The sequence below is a fragment of the Anser brachyrhynchus genome, assembly GCF_964034855.1.
Source record: "Anser brachyrhynchus genome assembly, chromosome: 21".
NCBI classification, from domain to species: Eukaryota; Metazoa; Chordata; class Aves; order Anseriformes; family Anatidae; genus Anser; species Anser brachyrhynchus.
In genome coordinates, this window is record NC_137714.1 from 3,222,146 (window position 1) to 3,239,635 (window position 17,490).

Consider the following 17,490-nt stretch of genomic DNA (forward strand, 5'->3'; position numbering starts at 1 on the left):
CAGGCCTGATCCTGCCTCACGCTCTACGTCCTTCTGCCCACACAGATCGTTCACGCTCCCTTCACGTTTCAATACAGGGACACAAATACATCACGATATGTGAGATTTAGACCTTAAAAAGGGTCAAAAGATCTCCCCCCAGCACCCGGTATGCTGGCAGGTGTCAGCAGCCTTGGGAAGGCTGAGAGAGGCCATGGAAACCACCACAAACCTCCCCGGGGACGTGTACCACACCCACACCAAAACTAACAAGATTAGTGAGAAGGGGTATTGCACTCCGTGCTCAGATGTTGCAACACTGGGCTGCTGAGTCCCATACAACTCAGCTCAGAAGCACGCTTGCAAAAACACAGCACTTCCCTGCCCCCCAAAATAATTACCCAATCTGCAAAAAAACACTGCATGCAAAGTTTTTCCTGTATTTCTAAGACTGCTTCAATGCTTGGCACAACCCAAATTTCCACCCCAAACAATGGGGCTGCTCCTGGATGGCAGCCAGGCTGCTGACCTTGGGTATGATCGGCGGCACCACGGCCATTTGTCACCCTTTGCTCACCAGGAAGCACAAATTCATGGTTTGCTGCCAACGTCTCTTTACTTTTCCATCCTTGCAAGAGTTTTGCACTGGAAAATAACAGCAGAGGTTTTGCAGCCCAAATCCAGCATTTCATTGATGCTTTATGAAAATAACACGAGGCTTCCTCATGACACGAATACCAGGTCTGTATATCCCAGGAGTTGCCCCTGAACATGACTGACCATCCAGAGATGCAAAAATATACATGCAAATTTAGACAGTGTAAGGAAACACATTCTGATTTCTCAAATACAAGCATATGTTTATTACCTGAGCTAAACAGCATGAGATCTGGGTTAGGTGCATATAGGATGTCGGTGAAGACAGCTGCCATCTCTCCCCTTCTTCATACTCACCTTCAGGAATAACTACTTTTACCATTTACGATATATATTGCAATATAACCTCACCTTCACACAGAGGATGAGCAATCCTCATACAGTGATGGTCAAAATGTGGAAAGCACTCACCTTCCCTAGCATCACACATCTTACCCTGCTTTCCAAATACTACCAGAGTTCAAGGAGCAGATATTCATTAGCCATCTGCACATTTGTCACAGAATTCTTAACTGGTCACACGATGTTTCACTGTGGTCACTACATTCTATATCAGTTTCTCAGCTTTGTTCCTCCACTGCACACAGAAAGATTCTGCTTTTCCCAGATTGTTTCATGACACAGGATGTCCTGCTAAAGCAGCAACACCCAACCCAACACCCAACCATTCAGACAAAAGACCTCACATTATTAACCTGATATTTATCTACATTTTGCAGGACAACAGTTACGGTTGCATTTTGTCACCAGGGAGAGAGGACTTTGTGTTCCTGCAGATATATCTTTCATGGAAGATTTCAGGGTCCAATGTTTTGACCAGAGTCACACCCTAGGAAGAACTTGCTAACTCAGCAAGGAATTAAAGCACTTGCTTCCCCCTGGGGGCAGGCTCTTTGAGGCACACGAGGCTGGGGGAAAGTTAAAATGATCTTCCATTACTCTTTTTCCCTTCATTTGATTAAGGAAGACCCTTATTATATGACGCTATTCTGCTCATCTGAGATCATGCTGTCCTTTGGGGCACAACAAAGTGAATATCCTGTGATTACAATAATAGAAATAATAAGATGGAATATGAAGCCATAAATCACCAGATGTACTGTTATATGGATTTGGACCAGAATCTCTTTCTTGTCTTTGTTTTGGCCATTTGCACTCTGTTCATACCTTTTACCTACCCTATCACCAAGTCAACTTCCATTGGACAAGTCATACCTACACCAACATCAGCATCCTCTCAACAAAAACACAGCGTGGACATCTGCTACAAACTTGGGAGAGTTTTAGCTCTCCATCCACCCCTTCACATTCAAATGAGGTGAGGGAACATGTGGCTGAGAACGCAGGATGCTCATGACTTTGTAAGCCATGGCATTGCTGCAAGCTCAGGAGGTAGTGTAACTCCAGGATGGCAGAGGAGCAGCATCCACCCTAAAACAGTTGCCTGATTTCATACAGCTCTGGCTTACATTCTGTGGGAACAGCCATCTGTGCACAAATGCACACACACACACACCATGTACAAAATATTTATTTAGAAAAGGTCTGCTTGCACAGCACGCTCTACAGTCGTTTTGCACCCAGAACGTCTTGAACACCTCTTGGCAGAGGTACATTACTGCAGCTCCCAGCCCCCTGCGTTTATCAACTGTCCCTTCAATTCCCAACACAACGCACAAAGAGAAAACCACCGAGGCAAGAAATACAGTCCTCTCCCACAGGAGCACGGGAGCTGATGCCAGTAAGAAACTTCCTACGGGTAAAGCCTTACCTACAAGTCTGACAAGTTTAAGGGCTCATTTCATTCTGCTTTGCACCAGCAAGCACACAATTCTGCATGGGCTTGGGCTGGCCCCATGCCACTATCCCAACCCCACCGGTGACTGGAGCAGAGAACAGCTACGGCACTGATCTGACACTTTTGCTTGCCTTACTCTGAAAGAAAAGACCAAAAAAAAAAAAAAAAGAAAGAAAGAAAGAAAGAATGTTTCCTTTTTCCTCTCGGAAAATTCTTGCTAAATAGCAGTTGGGTGGCTTCAAAACCTCTTGTTGGGGCAAGGCACAAAGGAGAGAAGATACGTTAGGCTGTCCTTAATTTAAAACAACACAAAACACATATCCAGTCCTTCCGACCTTTGTGTCCTTCACAGCAGCAGACACATTGACATTTCCCTGTGGTATCTGACACAACACCATCCTGGGAAGAGACGGTCCTGTCCGTGCAATGCCGCAATCTCCATCGACTGCTCTCTCAATATTTCAGCATCCAGGGAGTGCCAAATGCTCCCGCACCCTCTGCCCAAACCTCTCCAAGTGTTTTCAACCTGCAGAATCACCAAATTCTCCTCTCTAAGTCATCTGTTGGCTCTCCAGCGCTTTGTCCTGGATCTCCTCATACTTTGGCGGGGGTGTCAGTGGCTCGATCGTGATGGGGTGGGTGCTGCTCCCGTCGGCGAGGTTGAGACGGATGTCCTTGAGGTGCAGCTTCTCTGACTTGATCCTCCGCACCTTCAGAGGCTTCAGGCGCTTGCTCAGGCGCGAGCTGTGCCGACCAGGAGGTCGCTCCGCGCCGGGCTCCACGCTGGGCTCCGTGCTGGCAGCTCCCTGGGGCTGTGCACCCTCGTCAAGCCCCGTCAGTGACTCATAGGAGGGCAGTGAGACGCTGAGCCTGTGGCTCCTGTCCGGGTTATGGGGCTCAGAGTAGCCTGCATTCATCACCTCTTCATAGCTGGGGACGTAGTACCGGGAGGATGTGTCTTCATCCTCTTCTTGGCTGAAGGAGATAAGAAGAGAACATAAGCTGCGCGTGGTTTCAGCTTCACGGCAGGTATGGGGCAGAGAGAGGAGATGAAACACAACCAAAAATAAAGGACAGAATATTTGCCCATCCACCTTATATATACCAGCTCATGACAGTTTGAACAGGCTGCAACCTCACCTGTGTTCAGACTTGTTTCTATTTCACATGTCTTTACTTGATTATCAATTTATTTGCCCACAAAATCTCTTCTTATCTCTCTCAGCAGTTCCCCAAGAAGTTCCCCAAGCAGAACACCAACTTCTCTCCTCACCTCGCCACAAATTACTCAGAACACACTCAGAAGGGACCTCAGCACCCTGCCATGGCACTGGGATGTATGTCTGGTTGGGCATATCACTTCGGTTTCTCTGCTGAGAGGTCCCCACTGAGAAATATATGCCCATGGGCACCTGCATGCAGTCTGCACAGCTATGCTCCACGCTGCTTCTGCAAGAGGCAGGTGCTTGTAACATCTGGTGGGGTGTCAGAGGTTTCTTAGAGGCTCTGAGCACACAAACTACCTCCCTCCGAAGCCACCCATAGCAGCTCTCACCTGCATCATTCCCCGGGCAGCAGCCACAAGAGGCGCTTTCTCCTGCTGCCTCCTCTCTCTTTTCCTCTCCACCACCCACTGCCTTTCTCTGGACAGACTCAAGCCAGTGTTGTGGGGACGGGACATGGTCTGCAAGGTGCAGCAGGGATCCCCAGGCAGACAGGAGAGCCCTGCACACTTCCAGCAGGTCCACATTGGGTCCTCAGCTGCTGACTGCACCTCTGCAGCTGAACAACTATGTGGCACCACCAGCCACGCTGACCAAGACAGCATGCCCTAGCCTTCCTGCTCTTCTTCCCCACCCCTCTGTAGCTCCTCGTCCACCCCGCAGCAGCCACCCGTCTCTCCTGCGTTAACCATTAACTGCATCTCCTCGCACTACCCCAGGCCGTACAGCATGCGGACCAACAAAGCATGAGCTTACATACAAACACTGCCTCCTTTTACCCACAACACCGTAAATACAGCTGGGTTCATTTCGTCCTGAGCTATAAAACACTCTTGTACCCTAAACCATGAGCCTTGCCCACCTTCATCTGAGCACACGCTGCTGTTTGCTCATGACCTCCTGGAAGAGGAGAAAAAAAGCCCTTGGTGTCATTTCTACCCTCCATCCCACTCCGTTTTCCCCTTGCAAAGACTCACCTGTCCTCCTGCTGCGAGGGCTCTGCCGATGCCTGGTGCTGCACCCTGGGTATGTCTTCGCTCTGCCTCTTCTTGTCGCGGATGTTCAAGCAGATGGAGAGCAACAGCAGCAGCAACCCTGCCGCGACCAGCACGTACGCCACGGAAAACGTCTTGCTCTTCAAAATGCCCCCGCTGCCACGGTCGGGCTTGCTGCTGTTGCTGGAATTGGCGGTGGGCTTATCGGTGGGGCCGAAGCCGGGGACGAGGTTCCACACGGCCATAATGATGCCCAGGACGAGCATCCCCAGCCCTATAGCTGTCAGTGCGTAGTGCGACCCGTTGGCACGGGACTGGGCCATCGCGTCCTGCGCCCGCTGCCCGCGGCGGCCACCTCACAGCACCCGTGGCGGCGCCGGGCGGCCAGGCCGGCTACCATGCGTGCGGTGCCCTCCCGGAGCAGGCAGTGAGACCTGGGGAGAGAAGGAAAGCAGTGGTTACTCAGCTTGCCGTGGGACATGATGCAGCTAGCAAGCAAGATAACGTCGTTTTTGGACTGCTGATGCTGGCAATCTAATTACACCGCGCCTTGTGGAGAGCACATAACGCAGCCGTTGGCAGCGGGGTCCTTGCTGCCCATTCCCAAGGGGATCTGCAGAGCAGCATCGACCCCAGACGCAGGCTGCTTCCCTCCATGCCACGGCTCAGGTGCACTGTCCTAAAAATCAACTAGTGCCACCGGCTCTTCTTCTTCCCACCCAGCTTTTTTCCCACCCACACTGCCACTGGCCCCGTGACGTTTCGCCCAGGTGCGAGTCCTCTGCGGAGCAGCCTCACCGCCTGCATCACGTTCCCACCCCGAGGGTTCCTCTCCAGCCCTATCAAACCCCAGCAGCACGAAGGAGACCACAAGATGCAACATGTTCCTAAATCTCTAACTTCCTGAAGAACAGGGGAGCCTACCCACCAGGTATGTTCAACCACAGTCTGACCCTTTGCTACCTTCTTAGCCATATTACACACCCACCTTAGGAAAGAACAGAATTAGTAGCATTTGCTGGGAACTTAGATTAAACATCCTTTTGAGAGCAACAACCGACCTCTTCACAGCAGCTGCTCCACCAAAAAAAAAACCTTCGTGGCTCAGAGCGTTGCTCCTCGCTGCATGGAGAGAGCCTTGCCCAAACTGCTGCTGCCAGTATGAACTAACCTGAAACCACTCGGAAAAAAATAAAAAAAAATCCCAGGCTCTATTACTTCTCCTTTTTTTTCCCTTGTTAAAGATCGAGAGCGGCTGATTGTGGAGCTGGCTGCCTGCCCTTCAAACCCTCCCTGCACAAGGAAGAGAAAGCAAAAGCAGTGCTCTCCCAGCCAAGCCGACCGTGCAGCTTTTCCTGGCTGCTGCCTGCATGGGCTGAGCTGAAAGCACAGCCTCAGAAAAGCCCATGGCAAAGCCACTGCTCCCTTCTGGGCAGCGTTAACCTGCCCTGGAATAACGCCTGTCGAGTCCTCTGGGTGTATCCAGACGAAGGCACCAGGCTGCAGTTGTGACCCAGCCAACCAAACTCCTGCTACCCGACCTGGATTGAATTGCTGCATTTTCTCAGCTGCAAACACTGGATGCGCCGGCTTTCCTAAAATAAGCACGCATGACTGCATCTTCTGGCAGCCTGCCTCCTGGACCTCGGTAAGTAGGGACGGCAGCTAGGAGCACAAACCTGTTACTGAAAACTGCATGCGGGCAGCAAAGCCCCCCCAGTTTCCACACCAATCTTGCAGCTGGTGTGGAACAACATCCTGCTTGTGCCAAAAACCGCGTGCAACGGCACAAACACGCCTGCTGGTTTTCCTTTCCTCCCCAGCCTTGGGTTTGCAAAGCTTGCTTGTGCTAGAAGCCATCCCTCGGACAGGATGCTGCTGCTCACTTTTCCCATATACAGCCTCGCTCCTCGTCACAGCAGTCCGGGTCAATGGTCCCAGCTTGTTCAGCCCGAGAGCACGCCTCGGTCGCTGGGTCATGGGACAGAGTCGAGCAGCATTCCCAGAAAACAGACCGACTCCAGCCACTTGCAGGAAAAGGCAGGCACGCGAGCCAGACACGGAAGCAGGGAGGGCACAGAGAGAACTTTCCCACCTCACCCCACTTATCTCGAATGCTTTGGAGGCTCCCAAAGAGATCCCACAGCTGATTTCAGCCTCGCACCGGGGCTGTCGGCTTCTGCGCCCCATGTGCCCCCAGCCTCCCCCCAAGCATCATTCCCGTCCTAAAAAGTAGCACTGCAAACATCCTCTACGAAATCCTGAGTCATGAGAGCAATTAAAACAAGGAAGTTGATGCTAACAGAGCTGCTTTTTTTTTTTCCACCAGCCACAGCTCTTCCCAGGAGCAGCCTCTGCCCTCCTACACAAAGCTGTGGGTTGGCGCCTGCCTTCCCTGCTCTGCCTGCCCTTCCTCGGGGCTTTTCTCAGCCAAGGGGCTCTCCCAGGGGAGCCCAGCACACCATGGTGATCCCGACCTTCAGCTCTCCACAAAGGAGCAGTCAGCGCACGCAATGGCTTCACCCACCCCAAGCTCCCTTCCTTCCCACGTCCCAGTCCTTCCTGACAGCCCTAGCTGGAAATCCAGCCAGGGCTGCTTGTCTGAAGACAAGCCTGCAAACGCTTCCCGTGGTTAGGAACTGACAGCACAAACGTGACCTCGAAAACCCACAGCTTTAACTCTGCAGCAGGTATCCAGAGCCACGTGGGATGAAGGTTTCATCTTCAGGAGCTCAGGATGGACAAACATCGCCGGTGCTGGCAGAGAGGGGCCAGCACCTGCTGTCACAGGGTCCCTTGGCTGTCCCCGGTCCACCCACAAGCCCAAGCTGCCCTCCCGGTGGGACTGCTGCCAGCGTGCTGCCGGTGCTGGGATGGCAGCCCCGCACCTCTCCGTGCCACCACGGGCAGCACCCATGCTGCAGGCGTGCTGCGAACCCACTGACCTCCACAGGCTTGGAAAATCTTGCAACAGGCAAATTGCATCACATTTCCTAAACCTTCACGCACCCTCCGCTGCATCCGGCCCCGTTTCCAGCACACCAGTGCCCCGAGGCGCTGTCGGATGCTGCTCACCCCCTTTATCCAGGCTGCGCGTGGCTCCAGCCCTCCACGCTCCTAGGGCTGCTCCTGCAGCCCCCCAAGGCTCATCGAGTCGCAAAGCTCCTTCCTCCAGTCCTCCAACCCTTCCTCCCCAGTGCTGCTGGGGACTCATTCAGCACATTTCCCAACTCCCTCCGTCACTGAAGGCAAAAATGGGACAGCTGCCATCAGTCCAGCAAAGCCTCTTCCAGGAGTTTTCTTCCAGCATGCCACTCAGACGCAGGGCCGAGCAGGACTGGCAGTCCTGGGGCTGCTCTCCCATCACATGGCAGCAAGGAAGGGCAGAGGATCCCGACCGCTGCCAGCACCGCCAGAGCTGCCATTTCCTTGCTGCTCGCTCGCTTCCAAAGCCACGCTGACAGACTGGAGCATTTTCTTCAGAAAAAGACACGCAAACGCACACTGCATCAGCTACACTGACTTCACCATCCCCTCTGCTCTGATCTATATCAGCACCCTGCTTCTGATTTTGGGTCTTCTCTTCTTAGCTGGCTGCTTTGGTTCTTAATATAGCGTTAGATACACATACACCTATACAAAAAAGCTCCCATCTCCATGCTACCTGGCCAGGCATTTTGCAGACAGACATCGGCCAGCTGAGATCTCACTCGCAAACTGCTCCTGGGGCTTTAGGACAGAGGACTCACACCGCACACAGGCCAGCACAGCCGACGTGCTGCTCCGCTAGCATCTGCCCGCGCCAGTAACTCAGCGCAGACCTCAGCTCTCGCATCCTGCCAACACACAGCACCGCTCCTCAGCACAGACCTCGGCCGTTTATTTGTCGCGAGCGGCAGAGAAGGAAAGAAACAGCCCACTCACTAGTGGTTTTTATTTAGAGGAATACGAGGTTTCAGAAACAACCACTTTTTCTGCCTCTAACTCTCCACGTACGTGCCCAGCACCGTTGGCCTCCCTCTAGCACCTTGCCCCTCTCCAAGCTCCTCCATCATCGCAGCGCTGAAAAGTTGTGCGCAGATCCCTCGCCTGCAGAGAGGGCAAATTAGATTAAACCACAAGGCTTTATGTCTAAGCCGCTCTCTCCATTGAATTATCCCTCCTTCTGGCTTACCAGGGTGCACTGCCATTGCTTGCGCAGCCATAACCCTGGTGCCGTGATGCTGACGGCTGGAGAAGGCTGCTGCAGCCTCTGGAAGAGCAGAGGAGGCCTCAAGGGGAAGGAAAGCAGAGAGCACGGAGACAGGTACTGCACCTGGAGGCTCCAGGGAAGCAGAAAACTGACCACAAGTCTCTCTGTGGCCGGCATCGTCTCTCCAAGGACGTCCAGAGGAAGATGAGGCAGAGCAGGACACCTGTGATGCGGTGCTCCCAGCGCTGGCAGCAAGAGGAGGGGGACCCCCGGCCCCCATGGTACCATCAGGCCAGCAAACCCGACAGCTTGCTCTCCCACGCTATCCCTGCTTTGCCTGCTGCCTCCACTCCATTCTTGTGCCAAGCCGTGTGTAACCGGTCCTTACTCACCGTCCTGAGGGCACCTCATGCAGCTCCGCTCCTGCCCTGCTCGCCCAGCTTGCTGGCACCGAGGTGACGCACCCCGTGCTGCCCACCGTGCCCCTCCAGGAAAGAGATCCAGCTGTCCTCTGCGTCCCCCTGCCACCACGCTGGCGGCACAGGGGCTTCCCTGCCGCCCCAGCTACCTTTGTCCCCATCCCACGCACACCTGCGGTCTTTGTGCTCGCCGCTGTCAATGATTTACACCAGGATCTCCGAATCATTAAACCGGCACGGCGCAGCTGCCACTCGGCCTCCCAGCTCTGACTTCCCTTAACAAACCTTCAGCAAAAAACAACCACCACGCACCGGCACTTCTTTACAGCAAAGATCGAGCCAGGAGGCACCTGATCCTTCCCCGTGCTACGGCCGTGTCCCGGCGCTCCCGGTGAAACACCAGCCCAGCGGGGAGGCTCGCGAGGAGGCACGGACACCTCGCTGCTCGTGGGTGTGCAGCGAGCACCCACGCTCCTCCCAGCCCTGCGAGACCTTTGCGTTCCTTGCCTCCCGTGACAATGCTTTCCTGCCCAGGCTCCAGGAGCAACACCTCTGTCGTCAGATCACGAGCGATGAGCTGGCAGCTCGGGGAACAGGTCAAACCCCCCCGCGCTGTCACGTAGCGAGCTCGAGCAGTCTGAGCTCCAGGGCTCTTCTGCTCCACACCTGCCGGGTGAGGTCGGCGCGGGATGCACAGCACGGCCCCTTTGGGGGACAGCCCAGCTCATGCCACACAAGGCGATTTTCACCTCAGATGAAAATGAGGTCATTTAGGGCCTGGCATGACACCTGTGGGGCTGCTCCGTCAGCAGGCACGGCAGAGGTGCCGGGCACACAGCTTCACCTCCAGCCTCTGCCAAAGAGGAGCTCCCATCCTGCAGGCAGAGCCCCACAGCCCCGGTGTCTCCAAGTCTTTACTGCAATGCTGAAGCACTGAGGCTCAAGTCAGATTTGGAGAAATAAATCTATTATGAAAAACCCCTTAGGACACCGAGCCCACTGTAGGTTAGCTTCCATCTGCTCAGCGCAGCCATGGTTCTCCCTCTTCCCCAGCTGGTCCCAGGGCTGGTGGGTCCGCAGCCACCTCTGCCAGCTTTCTTTCCAAGTTGCGGCACCAAGGGCCTCCCAACAGCCAAGGCAGAGCTGGAAATCCCATGGATTTTGCCCAAGCCTCATGTCGGTGAGCCCTGAGACTCTCGGAGCTGGGGGTAACTCCTTGAGCTCCTCCTTGCATTGCCCCCAGCCCCAGGGAACAGGCAGCCTGGCAGCTCCTCCTCCTCCGGAGGGCAGCCTCCCTTCATCTGTGTGTCTGCACACAGCCACCCTTCTCATTACCGATTGCTCCTACTAATTTGAGATCCACAAGCTTGGTCACTAATTTGTGACCCATGAGCTTGGTCACTAATTTGTGTCCCACGAGCTTGGCCTCCACAAAACCCACCTGCAGCGGCAGCACCCTCATGCAGAGCCCCGCGTACAGAAGGATTCAAGCCCCAAGCAACTCCAAACTCCTTGAAAAGTCACAAAACCAACGGCCTGCGATGCCGAGCCCATGCTGCACAACAGCAACGCCCTCAGAAGAAAACCTCCTCGCACAGCGGGGCGGTTTTGGCCCTGATTATCACCACCCAAATTATCCCTGGTCCACCACCAGGAATATTTCTGTCCAGATCCCCTGTCCCAGCCGGGTAGGCAGGGAGAGAAATAAGCAGAGGTCACCCAGCTGAGCAGGGAGGAGCTGTAGATTTGGCCAACTCCCGTTGGTTTTGGCTAACCTCCAGCCGGTTTTATAGCAGCTCACCCAGGAAATGTAAGAACACGGAGGGACAGCGGTGTGCAGGCTACTCGGGCATGCCCCCATTTTGCAGCTTGTGCTCCCTGCTGGGAGTGCCCAGCGCTGTGCGCTGGCTAATTGCTCTTTGCATTTCTTCCAGGCACTTCAAGAGTTGTTTTACATCCACGCCTTTCCTTAACGCACCCTTCTGCAGCCCACCCGGCACGCCGCGCTCCCCCCGAGGAGAGCGCCAAGCCCCAGCGCCGCCGCAAACCAGGGAAAAGTGAGTGAGGAGCTAAACGCTGCTGGAGAGAGGAGCTGGAGGAAAACCAGCCACAATCTGACTACAAATTACCATCGAGCTGCTTGCAGAGCAAGTCAAGTTCCAGACACTTCCCATACGTGGAGGCTGGGATAATTATTTCAAGGCTTGGCCTTCAGCAGTAAATCATTGGGGTTTTGGTTCTGGGCTCCCTGGCTCAGTTATATCCACCTGTGCTTGCTGCAGAAAGGCTTGGGACAAACAAACCAGCCTGGGAAACTCCCCGTGCTTCGACTCGCTATTTTCCCTGGTTTATTTCCGATCGTACTTTGCACCTTTGTTTTTTTGAAATTTCCCAATTCTGACATTTCTTGCCATTGAGAAAGGAATTAAAAGCCTTCCTGCGGATTCCGGTGACCTGCCTCATCTCAGTAAACTCTCCTCTTGAGCCTGGCAGAGCTTTCAGGCACTATCCCCCCGCCCTTGAGATATCCTACCCGGCCCAAGCCAACTCCTCCACCTCCTTCAACGTCCCCACTGTGGCCAGCAGAAGCCACCCCCGCTGTTACCAGCCCCTCTCCCATGCTGGCAGCGCATCGGGGCTGTGAGTCCCTGCCAGGGATTCTGCACCACCCCTCGGCATCTCTGGTGCCCCTATAACGTCACCATCGTTCTTCGTCTCCCTGGGCCGCGACAGCACCACGAAACTTTGAAAGCAGCCTTCTCCTAGGGGTGAGCTGCACAAACTCACCCGCTGCGATTTACAGGAACAGCTGGCTCCCACCGCACCCCACTCCCACCCCGGCATCGCATTTTCTTGCGTTATTTCTCTCCCCACACCTCGCATCCCTGCCGAGGGGCAGCTCCGGAGCCGCACGCTGTGCTGGGAGCTGCCCTCCCCGGGCTCACTCTGGGAGCTCTGCCAAACCCAGCGCTGCTCGGGGGGAGCAGCCAAGCACGGTTTTGCAGTCGGAGCCGGGAGGAGGGAGGGTGGCAGCGCCTGGCTTGGAGAAGGGGCAAGCTGGGGGGTGTTGGCCAGACCCCCCCTGGGACAGCAGCACGAAGCGGGGGCGCCATCGGGGAGCTGGGGGCTGCAGGACAGGAACTGGCGGCTGCTGAGGCAGCAGCGAGGAAGGGGCCGCAGGAAAAAGGAAGCGAGCAGAAGAAACAAAAGAGGCACGCAGGGAGCCCACATGAGATGACCGGAAAGGACGGACATGGCGATTTTGGGGGCTGAGCGAAGCAGCGCGGCGCAGCACAAAGCACCGGTGTTCGGCGAGCAGGGGACGGGGGTTTTGAGACAGGGGAAAGTTTGCCAGGGATTCCTGCTGCTGCGCACCGGCCGCAAAATTCACCCAGGGTTTTCAACCACTTCGGCTGAGCCCCGAAAGCCGAGCGATTCCTCCTGAAAATGAGATCAGGAAGCACTTGCGGTGCTGTTGGGGAGGCAGGCACCTACCTGGGCTGCTGGTGGAGGCTTCCAGCTGGCGCAGGGCAGGGCCCCATCCAGCCCTCGCCTCCCCGAGCTCCCCGCAGAGGTCGGCTCCAGCCGGGCAGGGAGACCCCCGTGCCGTGGAGCCGAGCTCCGCCGAGCATCCCCCGCCGTCAGCTGCCCCGGAGGAGGCACGGCTGGCCGCCCAGCCCTCCCTCCCCAGGCACTTCCCTTCCCTCGGCTTTCCACCCCCATGTAATTACGCGCAGTTCAAATCAAAGGCATCGCATCCACTTCCGAGTGGTTGCAGCGGCGAAGGGCTGGGCTCGCTGGCCCCACACCCACTCACTCCTCGCCTCCATGGGGGGGGGGGGGGGTCCCTTTCTGCCAGGACACCCAAGCCTCAGCATCCTCCCTCCATGCCTCCAGCCCCCCGAGCGCTCCCCATCTTTCCAGAAAATTGCTCAGAATTGGCTCAGAAAATTGGGCACCACTCGGTGCCCGTTGCCCTTGTGCCCAACCTGCCCGGCAGCTCTGCCCGTGACGCTGGGTGTAACGCGGGGCCTGGGACGGCTCGGTTTTAAGTAAATAGGGGCCGGCACGCACTGTGACTGTACGTGACACACAGAAACACGCCAAGCCAGGCCAGGAGGACAAAAGCACACCAGGAAAGCTGCCAGCCCCCGAGGAACACCCAGCACTGGACCTGTGGGGGTCCGGACGCGACCTTCCCCTTCCCACCCAAGGATTCGGCACAACCCACGCTTGGGAGATGGCCGCAGGTTTGCTGGAGCTTTCTCAAGCTCCAAGACAATCATTTTTGGAAGAATAGTGGTGATACAAACAATGGTGATACAAACCCCACTGGCCAGTGCTCAGTTCCCAGGGCTGATGTCCTCCAGCAAAGGGCTCGCGAGACACGGTTCCACCGCCACGTTTTGCCCTGCAGGACTCAGCCCCAAAAGCACCAGTGGGGTTGGCACGGGGCTTGGCCTTGCACCATCCCCTCACCCCCCCCAGAGGGCCAGCCTTTCCCCTCCGCTTCCCTTAGGATGGCTGCCCCGAGCTGCGCGGGGTGACAAGGTGCCCACGGCCACCAGTGGGTCACCCCCAACCCCCCCGTCCCTCTGCCCTCTCCCCCTGCTTTGGGGACACTTCCCCGTGGGGGCTTCACCTTCCTGGCCCCCACCAGAGCTCCCTTGGGACCCAAAGGTCTCAGCCTGGCACGGGCTTAGCTGGGGTTCATCCAACCACTGTCCCCCAACCCCGCCACCATCCTCGTGGCACCCGGGACAGGCATGACCGAGACCCGTCTCGCTCCCAACACACCACCAAGCACCCCACTTCCATTTGGGACGCCCCCAGGGTGTTTTTTTCCCCCCCACAAGTGGCAGAGCAGCTCTTTGTGCCCACCCACCGTGGCTTTCCCCATCCCTGAGCCACGAAGGCCTCACAAACACAGGAGCTGCCACCATTCACCACCACACATGCACCAGCCCTGCTGCGTGGTCTGGGGGAGCCGCGGAAACCCCCTCGCCCCGTCCCCATTTCCCCGTCCCCCCCCCGCCAGCCACGTGCAGGGGATTTTCCACTGACTCACCCACCCCGCTCCTCCTCGGGGCACACGCCAGCGCTGCCCTTCCCCGTGCCTGATAGCGTCTCGCCCTAATCAGAGCCGCCGAACCGTGCTACAACGACACGCAACGACATGGGCAGGTGTATTTTCCCCCCCCCCCTTGTACTGCTCATTTTGCATTTTAGGGCTCGGCCACCCAGCGAGGCAAATTCCCACCTCTCCGAGCATCCCCAGCCGCACCAACCTGCCGTCTCGGAGCAACTCCAGCCGCTCGAGCAGGGAGTTGTCTTCTCCGCAGGGGAACTGCGAGAAAGTGGAAGAAAAAATGAACTTTACCCGTTGGCGCTGCTGCCGCCGATCCTGCGCAGGGAGCAGTGCCTCCACGGCACGGGGTCACCAAGCGCCGCTCCATCGCCACGTTGGCCCCCGAGCACCGCCGGCTGCTGGGTTAAATCCTGCCATCCTGCAGTGGGTCCCCGGGGAGCGCAACCGGAGATGGCAGCGTCCTAAATGGGCTCCTTGTGCTCTTGCTCGCCCTCTCTGCAAAGCTGAACAGGGGCCAGAAACGGACTTTTTCGTGGCAGCAGGACAAGGGCGTTGTTACAGGGGGATTTAAAGTGCAGGCTCCTGCAAAGCCGGTTCCCACCCCCTGAAATACCAGCACTGGGTTCCCCTGCCTCTTTCTGCTTGCGGGAGGATGCTTCGCACCCCTGCAAAGCCCAGGCCAGAGCCTGGCAGCATCCCGGGCTGCAGGAAACCTTTCCATTAGGATCCAGCTGTGGAGCTCCACCAGAGCTGCCTGTGGTGGCCCCTGCCCTGCTCCGAGCCCAACCGCGATCCTGTTACCCCAAGGGCAGCTCCTGGGGCTGAGTGCAATGCTCAGCTTCCTCCCTCCAGTGCTCCAATCCTAAAAATCCCCCTGCAGCCCCTTCCATTAATGGGGCCGGTGCCCCAACGTTGCCCCCCTTGAAGAAGAGAGGGCCGCCGGCTGCTTTCAGCTGGGCAGGTGAATCCTGGCACATGCCCTACAGAGCTCCCAGCACCAAGCACTGGTCCATACTGGTATTTCCCTTCTCTGTGCCTCGCCTTCTGTGCCCCGACGTCAGGAGCACCTGCAAGGGCCACGCTTTGTTTCTACAACACTGCTGCTGTTGGCAGCTCTTGCTGAAAGCCTGGGTCTGCAGTCATCAAAACAGGTAAAAGTCCTCTGAATTTGGAGCAGCTGAAGGGCCAGGGAGCGTAGGGACAGGACCGGGGGGAGAGCCGAGGCTGCAGGCTGGGCTCCTGCTCTGCATGTTCAAAAAAATAAGGAAAAGCAGCAGCCCTGAGCTGGGAAAACGAGACATTTCCACATCCTCCTGCTGCTGCAGGAATGATGGGAGAGCGCAGGTGCTGAACCTGGGCATCTGCAGGTTGCATCGTCCTGGGGAGCAGAGGGACCGGCTCTGCCCCCCTGTCCCCCCAGCACTTTGGTGCCCAGGGGATCCTTGGGGCTGCTGCTGGATCCCTGGGGCTGCTGCTGGATCCCTGGGGACACGCTGCAGGTCCGACCGGTCCATCCGCCGCGTGAGGTCACCTTCTGCTTCAAGCACGCACAAGCCTGGAAGGTGGAAAAGAAAATAAAGGCACCGACCTGCCGCCGATCCCAGTCCCTCTCCGCAGGGAGAAGCCTTCCCTTGCCGCTGCTGCCACGCACTGCGGGGGGGGCGAATAACTTTATTTTTCTCCGGGCTTGTGAGTCCTGGCTGGGGAAGGGAGTTGCTTTATGAGAGCCTCGGAAAGACGACGCCCAGAGCACAGCGAGGCTGGGAGAGAAGCGCTGCGGTGCTAAAAGCAGAGCAGAAGTTTACAAATTCGGACATGTTCCTGCATCAGAGAGCCCAAACAAACCCCAGCAGCCTCAGAGGCAGCACCTGGGGAGGTGCCACCAGTGGCGTCCCCATCACCCACAGCCCGTGACCATCCCCAAAACTGCCTCTGCTCCTTGCTGCTCGCAGGCTTGGCCCCTCAGCACACAGGACGAGGCATGGGGAGCTGTGGAGCCGCAGGGAACCGGGGCCAGGGCAGGAAACCTGCCCAGCTCTCACCACCGCGTCCTGGCTGGAAACTCTCCGACCTGCTTCTTATCTACGGCTCTGCACAGAGCTGGGCAAACACAGCCAGGGTTCACGGCACCAGGCAGAAACGGCGCCAGCGCTGCTGGCCCACACACCCCTATAAAGCAGCGGTGCCTGGCGACGTCCCGCGTCCTCCGGGGATTTCTGATTTTCGGCCTTTTCAAGTCCCTGGGTGCAGGGCATGAGGGGCCACGGCCGGATTTCGGTGGGGATTTGGTGCGTGGCTCCCACGACGCAGGGACGCGGCGGCAGGGCGCTGGGCTGCAGCTCGGGGCTGCTCACACGATGGCAGCATCGCAGCAGGAACGCGGCGAGGATGCAGCGAAATGCAGCAGGGAAAGCAAGCCTCCCGCAGCCCTCGGTGCCCGTCCTCCCCAAAGCAAAGAAAAAGCAGGTTTGGGTTTTTCCAGCACAGCCTTACCCTTTAGGTCACATTTTCCAAGTCAGTTTCCTGGTCTGACAAGCCCCCCAAAATCCCCAGACCCCCAAAATCCTGGGAGCAACAGGGACGCAGGCACGCTGCCGCTGACCGCGGGCACTGCAGGCTTTTAGGGCCGTGGCTTGGCTTTGGCCCCGCTGCCGTGCTGCAGGTTAAGGACATCAACAAATATTTGAGGGAAACAGCTCCATGTGTGGCAGCCCCGGCCACAGCCTGCACTAGGCTTATCTCCTCACAGGTACACCTCAATAATGGGTTTTGTTCCCATTAACACCCCATTACCATGTTAGCTAACGGAGCTGGAGAGCCAGCTGGCATCGAATGCCTTTTTATTTTTTTTCCCCTTCTTTCAATTGCTTGCAACACTCTTCAGGCTGTGGCTGGGGGCTGGCACAAGCCACCAAAGCCAGGGACCGAGCCACAAAAAAGCTTTTTTATGTCCCAGCAGTTCTCTTGCCGTTCTGATGCTTTCCATCCTCCAGCCCCAAAAGCCAGCGGGCACCCAACGCTAGCAGAATACGGGGAAATACCTGCTCCCAACTTCGCCCTTCGTTTGCACAACCCGACCCCAAATCCCTCCAGATTTGGGGCGGAAAACGACCGTAAGAGAACGCGTTTTGCTCCCGT

General features: G+C 56.7%; 1 protein-coding gene across 10 annotated transcripts; it reads right to left on the minus strand.

Moving 5' to 3' along the window:
• Positions 1 to 2,151: 2,151 nt before the first annotated feature.
• On the minus strand, positions 2,152 to 17,354 carry TMEM51 (transmembrane protein 51). 10 transcript variants are annotated; one of them, XM_080564130.1, is made up of 4 exons: positions 15,394 to 17,354; positions 14,644 to 14,855; positions 4,635 to 5,086; positions 2,152 to 3,409 (listed from the first exon to the last, which is right to left on the minus strand). In XM_080564130.1, exons 3-4 carry the CDS (start codon positions 4,973 to 4,975, stop codon positions 2,986 to 2,988), a joined length of 765 nt encoding a protein of 254 aa, XP_080420256.1. In that variant the 5' UTR covers positions 4,976 to 5,086; positions 14,644 to 14,855; positions 15,394 to 17,354; the 3' UTR covers positions 2,152 to 2,985. The 10 variants fall into 10 exon arrangements, with proteins under 10 accessions (XP_080420256.1, XP_080420262.1, XP_080420254.1 ...); XM_080564136.1 differs by lacking the exons at positions 14,644 to 14,855; positions 15,394 to 17,354 and adding an exon at positions 14,552 to 14,581; XM_080564128.1 differs by lacking the exons at positions 14,644 to 14,855; positions 15,394 to 17,354 and adding an exon at positions 12,759 to 13,208.
• Positions 17,355 to 17,490: the final 136 nt, after the last annotated feature.

Coding starts and splice junctions, on each gene's coding strand:
- TMEM51 (XM_080564130.1), bottom strand. CDS start 4,975: ATGGCCCAGTCCCGTGCCAACGGGTCGCACTACGCACTGACAGCTATA. Junction 3,410..4,634: donor CCCTCGCAGCAGGAGGACAG/GTGAGTCTTTGC, acceptor TATCTCCTTCAG/CCAAGAAGAGGATGAAGACA.